The sequence below is a fragment of the Catharus ustulatus genome, chromosome 6 (assembly GCF_009819885.2).
Source record: "Catharus ustulatus isolate bCatUst1 chromosome 6, bCatUst1.pri.v2, whole genome shotgun sequence".
Classification (NCBI taxonomy): domain Eukaryota; kingdom Metazoa; phylum Chordata; class Aves; order Passeriformes; family Turdidae; genus Catharus; species Catharus ustulatus.
This window is the reverse complement of record NC_046226.1, coordinates 5,310,136-5,329,664: the sequence shown is the minus strand read 5'-3', so window position 1 is coordinate 5,329,664 and position 19,529 is coordinate 5,310,136. Positions and strand designations below refer to the sequence as shown.

The 19,529-nt window shown below is 50.9% G+C and overlaps 3 protein-coding genes across 3 annotated transcripts; all 3 read right to left on the bottom strand.

Moving 5' to 3' along the window:
- Nucleotides 1-3,158: 3,158 nt before the first annotated feature.
- Nucleotides 3,159-4,966, bottom strand: LOC116997343 (inositol 1,4,5-trisphosphate receptor-interacting protein-like 1). Its single transcript, XM_042779374.1, is given in 3 exon segments — nt 3,159-3,247; nt 3,250-4,609; nt 4,907-4,966. Coding segments are annotated over 3 exon segments (1,509 nt in total).
- A 6,817-nt stretch (nt 4,967-11,783) lies between these two features.
- Nucleotides 11,784-13,325, bottom strand: LOC116997342 (inositol 1,4,5-trisphosphate receptor-interacting protein-like 1). The gene has a single exon (XM_033061891.1). It carries the CDS (start codon nt 13,323-13,325, stop codon nt 11,784-11,786), a length of 1,542 nt encoding a protein of 513 aa, XP_032917782.1.
- A 4,680-nt stretch (nt 13,326-18,005) lies between these two features.
- On the bottom strand, nt 18,006-19,193 carry LOC116997341 (inositol 1,4,5-trisphosphate receptor-interacting protein-like 1). Its single transcript, XM_033061890.2, has one exon. The coding sequence runs from the start codon at nt 19,191-19,193 to the stop codon at nt 18,006-18,008; it is 1,188 nt and encodes a 395-aa protein (XP_032917781.2).
- Nucleotides 19,194-19,529: the final 336 nt, after the last annotated feature.

The following is a 19,529-nucleotide window of genomic DNA, read 5'->3' as shown; positions in this document are numbered from 1 at the left end:
TTCCTTGGCATTTGCCTGCAGCAAGGCCCCAGTTTGGCCAAACCCTGAATTCCCTGTGATAGCAGCTCAGATTTACACTGGCTGGCCTGAAGGAGGGGTGCCACAGGACAGACAAGATCAACAAGGTGCTACAGCAATCCAGCTTAGGCTACAGCTTTGTGCCCATGTGTCTCTGGAGCCTTGGAGGGGAAAGCTGCGTGGCTTAGAGTGACCTTCACCAGCTCTCCTGCTAACAGCACTGGGCACCCCAAGGGTGTTTGGTCTCAGCACAGGCAAAAGCAAGAAGAAACCCTCACCTGGCTTTGTAGAAGCCCTGAGACGATCAAGGATGAGGAGTGTGCAGAGAAGAGACCATCAGCACTGCACAGCAGCTTCTCTCAGCCATCAATCACAGAAAATTCAAACATGAGCGTTTGGTTGTGGGGTTTGTGCTGTCTTTGGTGTGCAGCCTTTTCCCCTACAGGAAAACCTGTGACATTTTCAATGCTGGTGACCTGGATTTGAGTGGACCCATCTTGGTGCTGCCTAGATGGATCTCAAAATTTTGCCTTTGCCGCTGTCTTTCCTCTGTTACCATGTGTCAGTCCAAGGGCTAGATGGGTAACAGCGTTTCTCTTTTCTCACCTTGCTCACAGGAGCTGGGAGAGCCACCAACCCCCCTCCCCTGCCTCAGTGTGACCCTAAAAGGGTTCTGCAGTAGGGTAAGGTGGCCTGTTGCCAGTGGCTCAGCTGCCAGCACCGGTGCAAACTGACATGCAATGGTCGTCTGTATGGCTGGAGTCATCTCAGCCAGCTGCCAGCACCTGGGCTGTGTCATGCCCACATTTGATCCTGCCATCAAATCAGAGGGCACAAACCTGACACTGACAAGTCCACCTCATAACCATGTCCCCAAGTGCCTCATCAACACATTCCTCTAGTGCCTCAAGCAATGACAATTGCACCAATTCCATGGGCAGCCAGTGCCTGTGCTTGCAAAACCTTCCAGAGGAGAAAATTTTCCCAAAGACCCAATCTAAGCCTCCCATGGCAGAACTTGAGGCTATTCCCTGTGTCCTCTCCCTTGTTTCCTGGGAACAGAGCCTGACCGGCACCAGCCCAAGCGTCCTGTCTGGGAGTTGCAAAGAGTGAGAAGGTTCCTGTGTGCTGCTGACAGTGACTGCAGCCACGTGTCCCCCTGTCTCTGTGCCCGGCACTGCTGTCCCTGCTGTCCCTGCTGTCCCTGCTGGCAGAGCCCTGTCCCTGGACAGAGCCGTTCCCTCCCCGGGCACAGCCCCATGGGCGCTCCCTGCTGCGGCCTGGCCTGGCCCCAGAGCAGGGTCCCCCTGCGGGTGGCCCCGGGGTGGCCGCGTGTCCCCAGCCGGCTGTGCCTGGGCAGCTGCCTCAGCCGTGAGGGATGCAGAGCTGCGGGAGCCCACGGCTCTGTGCCGCCCGCACTGCAGAGCTCCTGCTCCAGCTGGCAGGGCCTCGGCGCCCGCCCTGTGCCCTCCCGCCCCGCCGGCCGTGCCAGGCCCCGCTTGCTGCCCTCATGGTAGCACTCCTGGCCCCAGGGCTCTGCCAGGGCTTCTCCAGGGACACCTTCCTGCAGCCTTTCAGTGCCTGCCCGGGCCTGCACAGACCTGCACAGGGGCTGTTTGCAAGGGCCTGCAGGGACAGCGCCAGGCCCAGTGGCTTCCCAGTGCCACAGGGAGGGCTTAGGCTGCAGATGTGCAGGAAATTGTGGCAATGAGGCTGCTGAGCTCCTGGCCCACGCTGCCCACAGAAGCTGTGGCTGCCCCGTCCCTGGCAGTGCTCCAGGCCAGGCTGGGTGGGGCTTGGAGCATCCTGGCCTAGTGGAAGGTGTCCCTGTCCTTGGCAGCAGGGCAGGAACAAGACAATTTCTAAGGACCCTTCCAAGCCAAGCCATTCTGTGATCACAGGGGCTGGCGGCAGCTGGGCTCAGTTTCTGGTGAGAACGAGGTGGGCACTGTCAGTTTGGTTGAGTTCAAGGAGTCTGTTCACAACTCCACATTCACAGCGAGTGACTTTTACCAGTACTATAGGTCTGGAAAATAAATAGAGTCTTGCACTCTCCCAATTCTGTAATATTGCATTTTATTGAAGCAAGATCAATGCCGTTCCCAGGTTGCCGTTTATAAATGCCCTAATTATAAAGCATTAATGTGGCTCACAACAGATAGCGACTCTAGATATAGCATTACTTGTATATAAAAATAATATTAATATATATACAGTATCATATACAAATGTTATAAATTTTTTTTTTATTTATATAATAATACATGTCTGTAGCATCTATATATTATATATATGTTATATATGTATAAACACATCTATTTTAAGAAGTCCTTCCAGTTAAAAATTCACTGACAGTAGTAATTTTTCACAACAGATATAGACACTTAATATGTGCTCTATTATTATTATTTAAACTCTATTACATATTCAACTATCTCAAATTATTCTCTATCAGGATAGAATAATTACATATTTTGTAATTTGATATTATTTATATTAGTGTATTTTTTTTTTTTTGCACTTTACTATATATATGTTAAATTTATGTTCTTTACTATATATAATAGGTAAACACAATGTATATATCTATGTAAAAAACATCAAGATTCTTATAGACACAAAATTTCAGGTCACTTCCAAGGCAGTTTTTCTGATGCTGACCTAAAGGTGTCATTTCTTAGTAGAAGGAGAGACAATGTCCATTGACTAATCCTGGCCACGCAATGCTGATTTTTCCTCTTGGTCATTTTGTCCTGTTTCTTTTTCCTTTTCCTGTCCCACATTCCCACTTCTTTCATATTTAGAATTTTGGCCCTTCTCAAAGGCCGGGCACAAATGCTGTTACAGGTGGAGTTTGGGTACTTTGGCCCAGCATGTACGGCATGATCTCTCTTCACATGCATTTGTAGGAGTGGGGAAACTCCAGCAGGGCTTTATGGAGATCTGGGTGCCTTTTTTGGAAAATGGAAATTATACAAGGAGGGAGAATTAACCCTCCCATGGCTCTCAACCTGCTGAGGTGGCTGGAGAGGCTTTGCACGCATCCTCTTCTGTTTAAAGCACCAGATTTGTACTATGAGGTGACTCTCTGCTGCCTGCTGTGAGCAGCACAAGCACAGCTCTGTGCAGGGGAATCCCTTTCAATCATCAGGTTTGAGGACTGCTACGAGTCGACGTTGCAGATCAAGGTACTCGCCCATGCCCTGGGAGTGGGCAGCTGGTCAATCGCCAGGCGGTGGAAGAGATTGGGTGGCTCAGCCGTTTGAACATCTTGGGGCAAACTGATCTCCTCAGGAAGCCTCTGGTTGCCCACAATAAAGTGGTTGAGGCGTTTCACTTCCAGGGATAAGTGCAGGCTCTCGCTGATATCAATCAATCGCCTCAGGAAATGTCTCCTGCTCCACTGTGACACAGGAATGGTGTTCAGCAGGTGCATGACAATGGTTTTCATGGTGTAGGTGGAAAAGCCAATGCCCAGCAGAAGACGGGAGAAGAACTGCAGGCATCTCAGGTGCAAACTGTCAGGGGAGGCCTGCCTAGCAATATACTGGAAGAATTTCAGTTCTGCCACAGCGTAGGTCTCAGGCCAGGCTGTGCTTTGGGTGTGAGCCTCTCTAGGCTGGCTGCTCACAAATATGTCTGAGTCACCTCTGTGCACCCCAAAGAACATCTCAATCCTGAAAATTTTTCTGCCACTGGTCACCTGGAATTGGCAGGAGCGTGTGGAGGGCAGCAGCTTTAAATGCCAGTTGTGTGACTGAGGCAAAGCTGGCCAGATGGCTCTCACCAGCTGGTAGAACCAGTGGGCAGTTTTCTGCACATCCAGGTAGGAGTCGGTGCACAGGGTATCGAGGAGGCTGGGATCCTGATTGCTCCTCAGCTCCTCCTCGGGGTGGTGCAGGAAGCACAGCATGCCCTCAGCCTGCTGCTCCTTGGTGCAGGTGCACTCCAGCTGCACGCGGACACGGAAGTTCCTCACGTGCCTCTGCTCTGCAGAGTCCAGCTCCAGGTGGAAGCTGTGGCCTCGGGGAGGAGTCATGGGAATGAGCACCTTGTACACAACATCCTGCTCACGTGGACTCCAACCTTCGAAGGCACTGCCCACCCCGATGGCCCGTTGCAGGCCTGGGTAGAAGCTGTTTGTCATGACATGTCCAAAATAAATCATATAATTGTTGATCAGGTCAGTTGTCCACTCACAGCCTGCCTGCAGGTCCTGTACGGGCCACTGTATTCGCTCGACTAGTGTCCTTCCTATGTTCTCTTGAATACGATCCTCTAAGTCATTTCCAACATCATCTTCTTCTGGCTGCTCTCTCCTCAGGCTCCTTTTATACCCCATCAACCACAGGACCAAGAGAAGGACCAGGAGCCCAGCAATGACTAAGAGCTGCAAGGACTGCTCCACTATACTCTGCTTCAGGGTAAGCTGCTCCATCTCCTGCTCCAGCAAAAGCCTTTCCTCTTCCTGTTGTTTTGCAAACAGATCCATGCGCAGACGTGTTTCCTCATCCTCAACCTCACCCACGGGCAGCAGGTACTGCATGAGGCTTTGCAGGAGCAAGAAAAGGAATCCTATGGCATCCATGGTCTGTAGGAGGATAAAGAGAAAGCTTAAATGGGCCAGTAGAGAGTGAGATGACAATGAGGAAAGGAGGGATGGGAATGCTGAGGGCTCTGAGGGCAGGAAGGACAGGGCCCCAGACAGCTGGCAGGCAGCAACGCCTGTCCTGCTGCCCCAACACCAGCAGCAGAAGAATGGTGCTGTGCCCAAGGCTCTCCCATCAGGGGCTGTCCCTGCATGCAGGGGGAGAACCCAGCCCTGGGTGCAGCGTTTCTGCCCTGACCCTTGTCCCCAGCCCAGCCTACCCACCACGTGTGCACTCACCGCTTGCCCAAGCAACACTGGGCCAGCGTTACCTGCTGGGGCTTTGATAGCTGCCCCCATTGTGACATGTCCCCTGTGATGTCACAGGTGTCACAGCACATCACAACCCAACCAGCCCCACCCTTTGTCCCCACCCTGGCTCAGCCCTTTAGAGTGGCCCTGGTGTACTGGTTAAGGCTGCCTTTGAGTGAAGCTTCTTCAAAGACTTCCCATTGTTCTTTCTTTTGGATTGATTTTCATCTGCCCTCCATTGACAATCTCATAGATACCCGTGTTGGAAGGCAGCCTTGAGGATCATTGAGTCTAAATTTTGACTCCTCACTGCTTGAGCTACACTTCAATCTTGGAGTCAGCGAGGTTGAAAAAGTCCTGGAAGATCACAGAGTCCAATGGCAAACTTAACACTTCATACTGCACCAATCAGCCACGTCCACAGATGTCACATCCACATGACTTTTAAACTTTTCTGAGGATGGGAACTCAGCCTTGTCCCTAAACAGCCTGTTCCCAAGCATAATATACTTTTTGTTGAAGGAATATTTCCTAGAGACCCAATCTAAACCTCCCATGGCTCAACTTCAGGTCATTTTCCTCTGTCATTTGTTTTGTTCTCTGCATTAATGGAACCACCTCCACACAGCTACAGCCTCCCGTCAGTGACCATGTGCATCATGTCAGGCCCTTGGGGTGTGAATCCAGCTCCTCTCACAGGAGAGAAAGGTGGTGCTTTTGGACTGTGCTTCTCATGATCCAGTGGGACAAAAGGGGTTGTCAGGGGGCAGATGTGTTTCAGGCTGCCCAGAGCATTTGCATGTAAGGAGAACCGTTGTGCCAAATACATCAATGGAGGGAATCCATCCCCTTCCAAGCAGAAGGAAAAAAGAGAAATTTCCTAAGAGAAAATGGAAAGGTGTGGAATGAATTTCAGTGCTGGAATGTCCCCACATGTCCACGTGGATTTTGCTAAGCTGCAAGGCCAGACTGTGAAGAGGGGGTCCCACCAGACAAGAAATGGCCTCTTGCTCTGGGGCCTTCCATGGCACCTGCAGCACAAGTGAGAGCCCTTCCTTGGCATTTGCCTGCAGCAAGGTCCCAGTTTGGGCAAACCCTGAATTCCCTGTGAATGCAGCTCAGATTTACACTGGCTGGCCTGAAGGAGAGATGCCAGAGGACAGACAAGCTCAACAAGGTGTGACTGCAAACAGCCTTAGGCTACAGCTTTGTGCCCTTGTGTCTCTGGAGCCTTGGAGGGAAAGGCTGTGTGGCTTGCAGTGACCTTCACCAGCTCTCCTGCTAACAGCACTGGGCACCCCAAGGCTGTTTGGTCACAGCACAGGCAAGAGCAGGCAGAAACCCTCACCTGGCTTTGTAGAAGCCCTGAGACGAGCAAGGAAGAGGAGTGTGCAGAGAAGAGACCATCAGCACTGCACAGCAGCTTCTCTCAGCCATAAATCACAGAAAATTCAAACATTAGTGTTTGGCTTTGGGGTTTGTGCTGTCTTTGGTGTGCAGCCTTTTTCTCTATAGGAAAACCTGTGACATTTTCAATGCAGGTGACCTGGATTTGAGTGGTGCCCATCTCAGTGCTTCCTAGATGGAACTCAAACTTTTGCCTCTGTTACTATGTGTCAGTCCAAGGCCTAGATATGTAACAGGGTTTCTGTTTTCCCACCTTGCTCACAGGAGCTGGGAGAGCCACCAACCCCCCTCCCCTGCCTCAGTGTGACCCCAAAAGGGTTCTGCAGCAGGGTAAGGTGGCCTGTTGCCAGTGGCTCAGCTGCCAGCAGCAGTGCAAACTGACATGGAAGTCTCATCTGTATGGCTTGAGTCAGCTCACAGCTGCCAGCACCTGGGCTGTGTCGTGCCCCACATTGATCCTGCCATCAAGTCAGAGGGCTGCAGCAGGATGGCAGGGGGGAAGCCAAAGGGACTTCAGCATATCAAGTCTCCTCCATGCGTGGGCTCTTTTTGTTATTGATTGCTGCTACGGGCAGCTGGTCAAAGCCCTGCCTGAATTTAAAAATACTGAAGGAATATTGCGATCTTTATAAGTATGTATATCTATCTATCTATCTATCTATCTATCTATCTATCTATCTATCTATCTATCTATCAAACTATAATAATACTGTAATAACTCTCTTTTATGATAATTGACATCCAAACAGCACAGGGTCATAACACTGGCACGCCAGCTTCTTCCATTCATTGTTACATGAAACATGCTGTATTCTAGAATCATGCTGTTTGGAAGTTGGCAACACTTCCACCATTTCTTACATGTTTTCTGTTCGTGTAATTTTCATCTGCTTGGCAAACACAGGCTGGGATTGATGTGGCTAAGGGACTTTATCTATTGCTTGTTCAGCCGGGTTTCAGATCAGTGCTTTCTGTGATCTGCGTTCAGATTGACCAAAATTTCTTGCAGCCTTTGAGTCACCTCAGAGTGGTCAAAGAATGTGAATAGAGACTTTAGGGATCACAGCCTTTTCTGGAGGCAGCTCCAATCTTGGCAGAAATAAATCAACCTATGACCCCCTGGCATGAGGCTTTCCCACTACCACTGACCCCACCAAAGCCAATTCTCCTGCCCAAGACTGAGGGTAGAAGTGAAGATGAGGAGAGCACAGGGAGAAGCAGCTGCATAAGGTTTAGCACTAGAGTGAAGTTGCTATGAATGATTTTATGAAATACTCTTTGGGTTGCAACTGGGTCCCCATCACAGTAGTATGGAATTGTTTAGATTGAAAAAGATCTCTAAGATTGTAGAAAGTCCAAGCACAAACAAGTCCAATTGACACTGACAAGTCCACCTTGAAAGAACGTCTCCAAGTGCCATATCCACACATTCCTTAAGAGCCTCCAGGCATGACGCTGCCACTAATTCCATGGGCAGCCTTCACAACCCTTAACAACCCTTTTCAGAGGTGAAAGTTTCCCCTAATACCCAATCTAAACCTCCCCTGCGATAACTTGAGGCCATTTCCTCTTGTCCTGTCCAGTGTTGCCTGGGAGCAGAGCCTGAGCCCCACCTGGCTGCTCCACCCTTTGTCAGGGAGTTGTAGAGAGTGAGAAAGTCCCCCTGAGCCTCCTCTTCTCTAATCTCAGCCCCTCCAGCTCCTCAGCTGCTGCTCATCAGACTTGATCTTCAGACCCTTTCCCAGATCTCTTTCCTTCCCTTCACTCAGGCCTTTGCCACCTGTTGCAGCATTCCACACTCCACACAGGCATGTTTTCATCTAACCCTTGTTTGCTCAGAGTGAGAGATTAACCCCTTTTCTTTGCAGTGACATAACTTGCAGTCTGACTGCTGGCACTGCTTGTTTTCTTGCATTTTGCATCACCCCCACAAAAGAAAGGATCACCATAGGAAAGAAACAGCTGCTAGAGGGGAGTAGAGAAAATCATTGAGTAGTTTGTGAACAATTCCTATCCTTTATTCCTCTGTAGGTGTAATTTGGGCTAGTCAAGCAATTGCAAATGGTTGTTTCCCTCTTCCCCTGCTCAGGGTGCTTTAACAAGACTGGGAACCAACTAGAGACAAGGGAAGATTGCTGTTCTGGAGAGGGCAAGAACAGCCATTCACTTGTTATGCTTCTGCAGGACCAGAGTGCAATACATAAACCTCTGGCTCCAGCTAGAGGCCACTCACGGCTGGGTTTCTAAGCTGAACAGAGCTCTCCTTAGGAAGTATCACTCGGCTCTGTTAAGGTGTGTGGGGTACAATAGGCCCAATATCTCAGCCGGAGCAAGAAGACGAGGAAATATAGAGAAATTGCTTTCTTCCCAGGAAGTGGCTAAACATATCTCATCTATGAGAAGCAGAGACTAAGTGTTTTTTCTCCTTTACTTTTGTGTGCAAAAACTCTCAGTTTTTCACTTTAGTCACCAGTTTTAAATCAACTTCCTACTTTTTTTCTACCTTATTTCCTCTCCCCTGTCCAACTAGGGAGAAATAGATGGCTTAGTGAGCACCTGGCATTCAGCTAAGCTGAACCCACTCCACCTGTTATGAACATGTTCATAAGAATTAGTTTTTCATGTACAATTATTAATGTTAAGCTTTGCCCTGTTGTGGTTGTTAATTGGTGATTGTTAATTTTAAACTCTTGGCCCCATTCTGCCCCCAGCCCCCATTCTGTCTCACCTGTGTATCTCCTTTTCCCTTCATCGGGTGTGCTGCTACTGCTTCCCTAAAAATGGCACCTGGAGTGGGATGACATCAAGGACTCGCATGCAAGTGAGGGGAGTGCAAGGGACACTGGGATATTTTTCAGACTTAACACCCCTTAGGACAATGAGCCCAAATGACAGCTGGAGCTGAGACCAGTGGCTGCAGGCTGGGAAAATGATGTAGACCACCCCGAGATGCTCGGATTTTACCACCATGATGTAGACAGCGTCCCACCAACGTGACATGCCTAGACCATGAGCAAAAGTGGTCTTCCCAGGGATTCCCATCGAGGAAAGGAGACCCAGCTCTGCCTGCGAGGACACAGCTGCACTCCTCCTCCTCCTCCTCCAGGCCGTCATCAGGAGTAGCAGCAGCGGCCTGTGCATCCCCTCGGGCTTTCCCCGCAAGCTGATTTCACCAATAAAGGCCTGTAAAGGGAGCGAGTCTCCTGGCCCTTTCATTTCACCACCCATCTTAAAAAAGGGTAGAAAGGAGCACTCTGGAAAGGAGTGATATGTCAGCCTCACCTGTGTGCCTGGGAAGATCACAGAACAAACACATCCTCCTTGAAGCTATGCTAAAGCACACAGAGAACAGGGAGGTGATTTGGGACAGCCAAGGGTGCGTCCTGCCTGACCCATTGTCCTGTCCATGTGTTGGGTCTGCCCTAGAGCACCTGGGTTGTGACTGCAGCCCCGTGTCCCCCTGTCCCTGTGCCAGGCACTGCTGTCCCTGCTGTCCCTGCTGGCAGAGCCCTGTCCCTGGGCAGAGCCGTTCCCTCCCCGGGCACAGCCCCATGGGCGCTCCCTGCTGCGGCCTGGCCTGGCCCCAGAGCAGGGTCCCCCTGCGGGTGGCCCCGGGGTGGCCGCGTGTCCCCAGCCGGCTGTGCCTGGGCAGCTGCCTCAGCCGTGAGGGATGCAGAGCTGCGGGAGCCCACGGCTCTGTGCCGCCCGCACTGCAGAGCTCCTGCTCCAGCTGGCAGGGCCTCGGCGCCCGCCCTGTGCCCTCCCGCCCCGCCGGCCGTGCCAGGCCCCGCTTGCTGCCCTCATGGTGGCACTCCTGGCCCCAGGGCTCTGCCAGGGCTTCTCCAGGGACACCTTCCTGCAGCCTTTCAGTGCCTGCCCGGGCCCAGCACAGACCTGCACAGGGGCTGTTTGCAAGGGCCTGCAGGGACAGCGCCAGGCCCAGTGGCTTCCCAGTGCCACAGGGAGGGCTTAGGCTGCAGGTGTGCAGGAAATTGTGGCCTCTGAGGCTGCTGAGCTCCTGGCCCACGCTGCCCACAGAAGCTGTGACTGCCCAGTCCCTGGCAGTGCTCCAGGCCAGGCTGGGTGGGGCTTGGAGCATCCTGGCTTAGTGGAAGGTGTCCCTGTCCTTGGCAGCAGGGCACGAACAAGACAATTTCTAAGGACCCTTCCAAGCCAAGCCATTCTGGGTTCTGTGATCACAGGGGCTGGGGGCAGCTGGGCTCAGTTTCTGATGAGAACCAGTTGGGCACTGTCAGTTTGGTTGAGTTCAAGGAGTCTGTTCACAACTCCACATTCACAGCGAGTGATTTTTACCAGTACTATAGGTCTGGAAAATAAATAGAGTCTTGCACAATCCAGATTCTGCAATATTGTATTTTATTGAAGCAAGATCAAAGCAGTTTCCAGGTTGCCGTTTATAAATGCACTAACTCTAGGGCATTAATATGGGTCACAAGAGATAGTGACCCTAAATATGGCTTTAATTGTGTATAAAAATAATATCATATATATACTGTATAATATGCATATGCTATAAAATATTAATTCTTTTACTGTAATAATACATGTCTGTAGCCTCTATCTATTATATGTATGTTATATATGTATAAATACATCTACTTTATGAAGTCCTTCCAGCCAAAAATTCATTAAACATAGTAATGTTTTACAACAGATATTGACACTTAATATGTACCCTATTATAAATATTTAAACATAATTACATATTCAACTCTCCCAAATTTTTTTTTATCAGGAGAGAATAATTACATATTTTTGAATTTGATATTATTTATATTAGTGTATTGTTCTTTTTTGTTGCACTTTACTATATATATGATAAATTTATATTCTTTACTGTATATAATAGGTATATAGAATGTATACATCTATGAAAATAAAAAAATCTAGATTCCTATAGACACAAAATTTCAGGTCAGCTCCAAGACAGTCTTTCCAATGATGACCTAAAGTTGTTCCTTTCAAGCACAAGGAAATACACCATCCATTGAGTGAGGCCAGCCATGCAGGGCTGACTTTTCCTCTTGGTCTTTTTAGTCCGGTTTCGTTTTTCATTTTCTGACCCCTATTCCCGCTTCTTTCATGCTCTAAGTTTTGGCCCTTCTCAAAGGCTGGGCACAAGTGCATGATACAGGTGGGTTTGGGTACTTTGGCCCTGCATGTACGGCATGATCTCTCTTCACTTGCATTCGTAGGAGTGGGGAAACTCCAGCAGGGCTTTATGAAGATCTGGGTGCCTTCTTTGAAAAATGAAATGATACAAGGAGGTAGAATAAAACCTCCCGTGGCCCTCAACCTGCTGAGGCGGCTGGAGAGGCTTTGCCAGAGCCTTTGCATGCATCCTCTTCTTCTTAAAGCACCAAATTTTTCCTATGAGGTGTCTCTCTGCAGCCAGCTGTGAGCAGCACAAGCACAGCTCTGTGCAGGGGAATCCCTTTCAATCATCAGGTTTGAGGACTGCTTCGAGCCGACGTTGCAGATCGAGATATTCGCCCATGCCCTGGGAGTGGGCAACCGGATCCATCGCCAGGCGGTGGAAGAGATTGGGTGGCTCAGCCATTTGAACATCTTGGGGCAAACTGATCTTCTCAGGAAGCCTCTGGTTGCCCACAATGAAGTGGTTGAGGCGTTTCACTTCCAGGGATAAGCGCAGGCTCTCACTGATATCAGTCAATCGCCTCAGGAAATGTCTCCTGCTCCACTGTGACACGGGAATGGTGTTCAGCAGGTGCATGACAATGGTTTTCATGGTGTAGGTGGAAAAGCCAATGCCCAGCAGAAGATGGGAGAAGAACTGCAGGCATCTCAGGTGCAAACTGTCAGGGGAGGCCTGCCTAGCAATGTACTGGAAGAACTTAGCTTCTGCCACAGCGTAGGTCTCAGGCCAGGCTGTGCTTTGGGTGTGAGCCTCTCTAGGCTGGCTGCTGACAAAGATGTCTGAGTCACCTCTGCGCACCCCAAAGAACATCTCAATCCTGAAGCTTTCTCTACGAGAGGTCACCTGGAATTGGCAGGAGCGTGTGGAGGGCAGCAGCTTTAAATGCCAGTTGTGTGACTGAGGCAGTGCTGGCCAGATGGCTCTCACCAGCTGGTAGAACCAGCGGGCAGTTTTCTGCACATCCAGGTAGGAGTCGGTGCACAGGGTGTCGAGGAGGCTGGGATCCTGATTGTTCCTCAGCTCCTCCTCGGGGTGGTGCAGGAAGCACAGCATGCTCTCAGCCTGCTGCTCCTTCGTGCAGGTGCACTCCAGCTGCACACGGACACGGAAATTCCTCACGTGCCTCTCCTCTGCAGAGTCCAGCTCTAGGTGGAAGCTGTGGCCTTGGGGAGGAGTCATGGGAATGAGCACCTGGTAGACAACATCCTGCTCACGTGGACTCCAACCTTCAAAGGCACTGCCCACCCCGATGGCTCGTTGCAGGCCTGGGTAGAAGCTGTTTGCTAGCACGTGTCCAAAGTAAAGTGCAAAATTATCCATGAGGTTCTTTGACCACTCGCAGCCTGCCTGCAGCTCCTGTACAGGCCACTGTATGTGTTCCATAAGAATTCTTCCAGTGTTGTCTTCCAAATCATTGCCACCTTCATATACTGCCCATGCAAAATCATTGTTTTCTGCATTTGCAGCCTCATTGACAAGTTCATTCTCAATATTATCTTCTTCATCTGCAGCAACATTGGCGACTTCCTCTTCATTGTCGTCTTCTTCATGGCCTTCTCTCCTCATGCTCCTTTTGCACCCCATCAACCATAGCACCGAGATAAGGAACACGAGCACAGCAGCAGCTGACAGCTGCAGGATCTGCACCTGCTTCGGGGTGAGCTGCTCCACCTCCAGCTCCTGCCGAATCCTCTCCCATTCCAGCTCTTTTGCACGCACTTCCATGCGGAAACGTGTTTCCTCATCCCAGGAATCACCCACGAGCTGTGGGTACAGGATGAGGCTTTTCAAAAGGACGAAAAGCAGCACAATGGAATTCATGGTCTGCAGGAAGATGGAGAGAAGGCCTTGAGTGGGGCTGTGAGGGAGGCAGCGAGCAGTGGGGGCAGCAGGGATGGGAATGCTGAGGGATCTGAGGGCAGGAAGGACAGGGCCCCACACAGCTGGCAGGCAGCAACGCCTGTCCTGCTGCCCCAACAGCAGCAGCAGAAGAATGGTGGCCTGCCCAAGGCTCTCCCATCAGGGTCTGTCCCTGCCTGCAGGGGGAGAACCCAGCCCTGGGTGCAGCGTTTCTGCCCCAACCCTTGTCCCCAGCCCAGCCTCCCCACCACGTGTGCACTCACCGCTTGCCCAAGCAACACTGGGCCAGCGTTACCTGCTGGGGCCTTGCATAGCTGCCCCCATTGTGACATGTCCTCTGTGATGTCACAGGTGTCACTGCACATCACAACCCAACCAGCTCCACCCTTTGTCCCCATCCTGGCTCAGCTCTTTAGAGTGGCCCTGGTGTACTGGTTAAGGCAGCCTTTGAGTGAAGCTTCTTCAAAGATCTGCCATTGCTCTTTCTTTTGGATTCATTCTCATCTGTCCTCCATTGACAATCTCATAGATACCCATGTTGGAAGGTCTCCTTGAGGATCATTGAGTCTAAGCTTTGACTCCTCATGCTTGAGCTACACTTCAGTCTTGGAGTCAGTGAGGTTGATAAAGTCCCTGAAGATCACAGAGTCCAATGGCAAACTGAACGCTTCCTACTGTACCAATCAGCCACGTCCCCAGATGTCACATCCACATGACTTTGAAACCTTTCCGGCTGGGCACTCAGCCTTGTCCCTAAACAGCCTGTTCCCAAGCATAATATACTTTTTGTTGAAGGAATATTTCCTAGAGATCCAATCTAAACCTCCCATGGCTCGACTTCAGGTCATTTTCCTTTGTCATTTTGTTTGTTCCCTGCACTAATGGAACCACCCCACACAGCTAGACACAGGGAAAATCTACATAGTGTCAGGCCCTTGGGCTGTGAATCCAGCTCCTGTCACAGGAGTGAAGGGTGCTGCTTTTGCACTGTGCTTCACATGATCCAGTGGGACAAAAGGGGTTGTCAGGGGGCAGATGTGTTTCAGGCTGCCTGGAAGCATTTGCATGTAAGGAGAACATTTGTGCCAAATACATCAATGGAGGGCATCCATCACCTTCCAAGCAGAAGGAAAATTCAGAATTTTCCTAGGAGAAAATGGAAAGGTTTGGAGTGAAAGTCAGTGCTGGAATGTCCCCGCAGGTCCATGTGGATTTTGCTAAGCTGCAAGGCCAGACTGTGAAGAGGGGGTCCCACCAGACAAGAAATGCCCTCTTGCTCTGGGGCCTTCCATGGCACCTGCAGCACAAGTGAGAGCCCTCCCTTGATTTGCTTGCAGCAAGGCCCCAGTTTGGCCAAACCCTGAATTCCCTGTGAAAGCAGCTCAGATTTACACTGCCCAGCCTGAAGGAGGGATGCCAGAGGACAGACAAGCTCAACAAAGTGCTACAGCAAACCAGCTTGGGCTACAGCTTTGTGCCCTTGTGTCTCTGGAGCCTTGGAGGGGAAAGCTGCGTGGCTTGCAGTGACCTTCACCAGCTCTCCTGCTAACAGCACTGGGCACCCCAAGGCTGTTTGGTCTCAGCACAGGCAAGAGCAGGAAGAAACCCTCACCTGGCTTTGTAGAAGCCCTGAGACGATCAAGGATGAGGAGTGTGCAGTGAAGAGACCATCAGCACTGCACAGCAGCTTCTCTCAGCCATCAATCACAGAAAATTCAAACCTTACTGTTTGGCTTTGGGGTTTGTGCTGTCTTTGGTGTGCAGCCTTTTCCCCTACAGGAAAACCTGTGACATTTTCAATGCTGGGGACCTGGATTTGAGTGGACCCATCTTGGTGCTGCCTAGATGGATCTCAAAATTTTGCCTTTACCTCTGTCTTTCCTCTGTTACCATGTGTCAGTTCAAGACCTTGATATGTAACAGGATTTCTGTTTTCTCACCTTGCTCACAGGAGCTGGGAGAGCCACCAAACCCCCTCCCCTTCCTCAGTGAGACCCTAAAAGGGTTCTGCAGCAGGGTAAGGTGGCCTGTTGCCAGTGGCTCAGCTGCCAGCACCGGTGCAAACTGACATGCAATGGTCGTCTGTATGGCTTGAGTCATCTCAGCCAGCTGCCAGCACCTGGGCTGTGTCATGCCCACATTGATCCTGCCATCAAGTCAGAGGGCACAAACCTGACACTGACAAGTCCACCTCATAGCAATGTCCCCAAGTGCCTCATCAACACATTCCCCAAGTGCCTCAATGAAATTGCGCCAATTCCATGGTCAGTCAGTGCCAGTGCTTGCCAACCCTTCCAAAGAAGAAAATTTTCCCTAAGACCCAATCTAAGTCTCCCGTGGTAGAACTTGAGGCCATTCCCTGTGTCCTCTCCCTTGTTTCCTGGGAGCAGAGCCTGACCTGCACCAGCCCAACCATCCTGTCTGGGAGTTGCAGAGAGTGAGAAGGTTCCTGTGTGCTGCTGGCTGTGACTGCAGCCACGTGTCCCCCTGTCCCTGTGCCCGGCACTGCTGTCCCTGCTGTCCCTGTGCCAGGCACTGCTGTCCCTGCTGTCCCTGCTGGCAGAGCCCTGTCCCTGGGCAGAGCCGTTCCCTCCCCGGGCACAGCCCCATGGGCGCTCCCTGCTGCAGCCTGGCCTGGCCCCAGAGCAGGGTCCCCCTGCGGGTGGCCCCGGGGTGGCCGCGTGTCCCCAGCCGGCTGTGCCTGGGCAGCTGCCTCAGCCGTGAGGGATGCAGAGCTGCGGGAGCCCACGGCTCTGTGCCGCCCGCACTGCAGAGCTCCTGCTCCAGCTGGCAGGGCCTCGGCGCCCGCCCTGTGCCCTCCTGCCCCGCCGGCCGTGCCAGGCCCCGCTTGCTGCCCTCATGGTGGCACTCCTGGCCCCAGGGCTCTGCCAGGGCTTCTCCAGGGACACCTTCCTGCAGCCTTTCAGTGCCTGCCCGGGCCTGCACAGACCTGCACAGGGGCTGTTTGCAAGGGCCTGCAGGGACAGCGCCAGGCCCAGTGGCTTCCCAGTGCCACAGGGAGGGCTTAGGCTGCAGGTGTGCAGGAAATTGTGGCAATGAGGCTGCTGAGCTCCTGGCCCACGCTGCCCACAGAAGCTGTGACTGCCCAGTCCCTGGCAGTGCTCCAGGCCAGGCTGGGTGGGGCTTGGAGCATCCTGGCCTAGTGGAAGGTGTCCCTGTCCTTGGCAGCAGGGCAGGAACAAGACAATTTCAAAGGACCCTTCCAAGCCAAGCCATTCTGGGATTCTGTGATCACAGGGACTGGGTGCAGCTGGGCTCAGTTTCTGATGAGAACCAGTTGGGCACTGTCAGTTTGGTTGAGTTCAATGATTCTGTTCACAACTCCACATTCACAGCGAGTGATTTTTACCAGTACTATAGGTCTGGTAAACAAATAGAGTCTTGCACAATCCAGATTCTGTAATATTGTATTTTATTGAATCAAAATCAAAGCAGTTTCCAGGTTGCTGCTTATAAATGCGCTAATTATAGAGCATTAATATGGGTCACAAATGATAGTGAGTCTGGATATGACTTTACTTGTGTATAAAAATAATATCATAAATATAATATATAAATATGTTGCATAATATATATAATGTTTTTATAGTTATATATAATGGAAATACTATATCACTATTTATATTATATATGTTATAAATATATCTAATTTATGAAAATCTTTCCAGACATAAATGCACTCTTTTTGTACTCTTTACAGCAATATATATGTGATAATTTATACTGTTTACAGTATATAATGGGTATGCACAATCTATGAAAAAACATCTAAATTCTTATATATACAAAATTTCAGGTCAGCTCCAAGGCAGTTTTTCTAATGCTGACCTAAAGGGGTCCTTGCAGGGGAGAAGGAGAGACACTGTCCATTGAGTGATGTCGGCCTAGCAGCACTGATTTTTCCTATTTTTGTTTTTGTTCTGTTTCTTTTTCCTTTTCCTGTCCCACATTTTGGTTTGTTTTATATTCTAAATTTGCCTCTTCTCAAAGGCCAGGAACAAGTGCATGTTATAAGTGGGATTTGGTGACTTTGGCCCTGCATGTACGGCATGTTCTCTCTTCACGTGCATTCTTCAGAGTGGGGAAAATCCAGCAGGGCTTTATGGAGATCTGGGTGCCTTCTTTGGTAAATGAAATGATACAAGGAGGTAGAATAAACCCTCCCATGTGGGACCTTTGCCAGAGCCTTTGCACCATCCTCTTCTGCTTAAAGCACCAAATTTGTACTTTGAGGTGTCTCTCTGCTGCCAGCTGTGAGCAGCACAAGCACAGCTCTGTGAAGGGGAATGTCTTTCAATCATCAGGTGCGGGAGCCTGCTGTTCTGTGCCACCTGCACTCCAGAACTCTCTGCTCCAGCTGGCAGGGCCTCGCGCCCACCCTGTGCCCACCTTCCCCACTGCCGTCTGTGGGCCTCCACACCATAGTCATCACTGGATTCTGTGCTGGGGAGACTGTCGAGATGACTCTCTTGCTGCTACTGCTGGCAGAGTGCTGCTGCACAGCGTTTTCTCTTCTCTCTCTGCATGCCACATTCTCCTCTATTTATTCCGGCACTATGAGATGGTTTTCTGCCGTTGTCTGTGAACCCAGAAACACAGCTCTGTGCATGAGCACCTCTATCAGTGGCCATTGAGCAGCATACTTGCGAGCCGATGCTGAAGATCCTGGTACTCATTCATCGCCTGGGAGTGGGCAGCCAGATACTGTGACAGGTGATGGAAGAGATTGGGTGGCTCGGCTGAAGCAATGTCCCGGGGCAATCTGATATGCAGAGGAAATCTCTTGTTGCCTATGACAAAGTGGTTAAGGTGTTTCTCCTCCAGGCAGCTTCGCAGGCTCACATTGATATCCCCCAGACGCCGCAAAAAATGCCTTCTGCTCCACTGTGACATGGGGACAGTGTTCAGGAGGTGCATGACTATGGTCTTCATTGTGTAGGTGGAAAAGCCTATGCCCAGAAGAGCACGGGTGAAGAGCTGCAGGCACCTTAGATGTAAACTGTCAGGGGGAGCCGTCCTAGAAATGTACTGGAAGAACTTAGCCTCTGCCACAGCATAAGTTTCAGGCCACAGAGTATTTGGGGTTCCGGCATATTGAGGCTGGCTGCTCACAAAGATGTCTGAGCCTCCTCTCCGCACCCCAAACAGAATCTCAATCCTGAAGCTTTCTCTGCCATTGGTCACCTGGAATTGGCAGGAGCGTCTGGAGGGCAGCAGCTTTAAATGCCAGTTGTGTGACTGAGGCAATGCTGGCCAGATGGCTCTCACCAGCTGGTAGAACCAGCGGGCAGTTTTCTGCACGTCCAGGTAGGAGTCAGTGCACAGGGTGTCGAGGAGGCTGGGATCCTGATTGCTCTTCAGCTCCTCCTCGGGGTGGTGCAGGAAGCACAGCATGCCCTCAGCCTGCTGCTCCTTCGTGCAGGTGCACTCCAGCTGCACGCGGACACGGAAGTTCCTCACGTGCTTCTGCTCTGCAGAGTCCAGCTCCAGGTGGAAGCTGTGGCCTTGGGGAGGAGTCATGGGAATGAGCACCTTGTAGACAACATCCTGCTCACGTGGACTCCAACCTTCGAAGGCGCTGCCCACCCCAATGGCTCGTTGCAGGCCTGGGTAGAAGCTGTTTGATAAGACGTGTCCAAAGAAAATTGTATAATTGTCCATGAGGTCAGTTGTCCACTCACAGCCTTTCTTTAGGTCAAGTGCCGGCCACTGTATGTGCTCCTCTAGAAGCCATCTCAGATCATTGTCAAGAACAGGATCTTCTTCATCTTCCTCATCACTGCTCTCTGCCTCATCTCTTGTTTTCATCCAGAAAAAATACAGTCCCAAGAGAAGGACCAGGAGCCAGGGATGCAAGAAAAACAGCAAGTGTCCCCAGGCACTTCCACTCTGCATTAGGGTGAGCTGCTCCATCTCCTGCTCCAGCCGAATCCTCTCCCATTCCAGCTGCTTTGCCCGCACTTCCATGCGGAAACGTGTTTCCTCATCCCAAGCATCACCCACGAGCTGTGGGTAGTGGATGAGGCTTTTCAAAAGCACAAAAAGCAGAACAATGGAATTCATGGTCTGCAGGAAGATGGAGAGAAGGCCTTGAGTGGGGCTGTGAGGGAGGCAGCGAGCAGTGGGGGCAGCAGGGATGGGAAT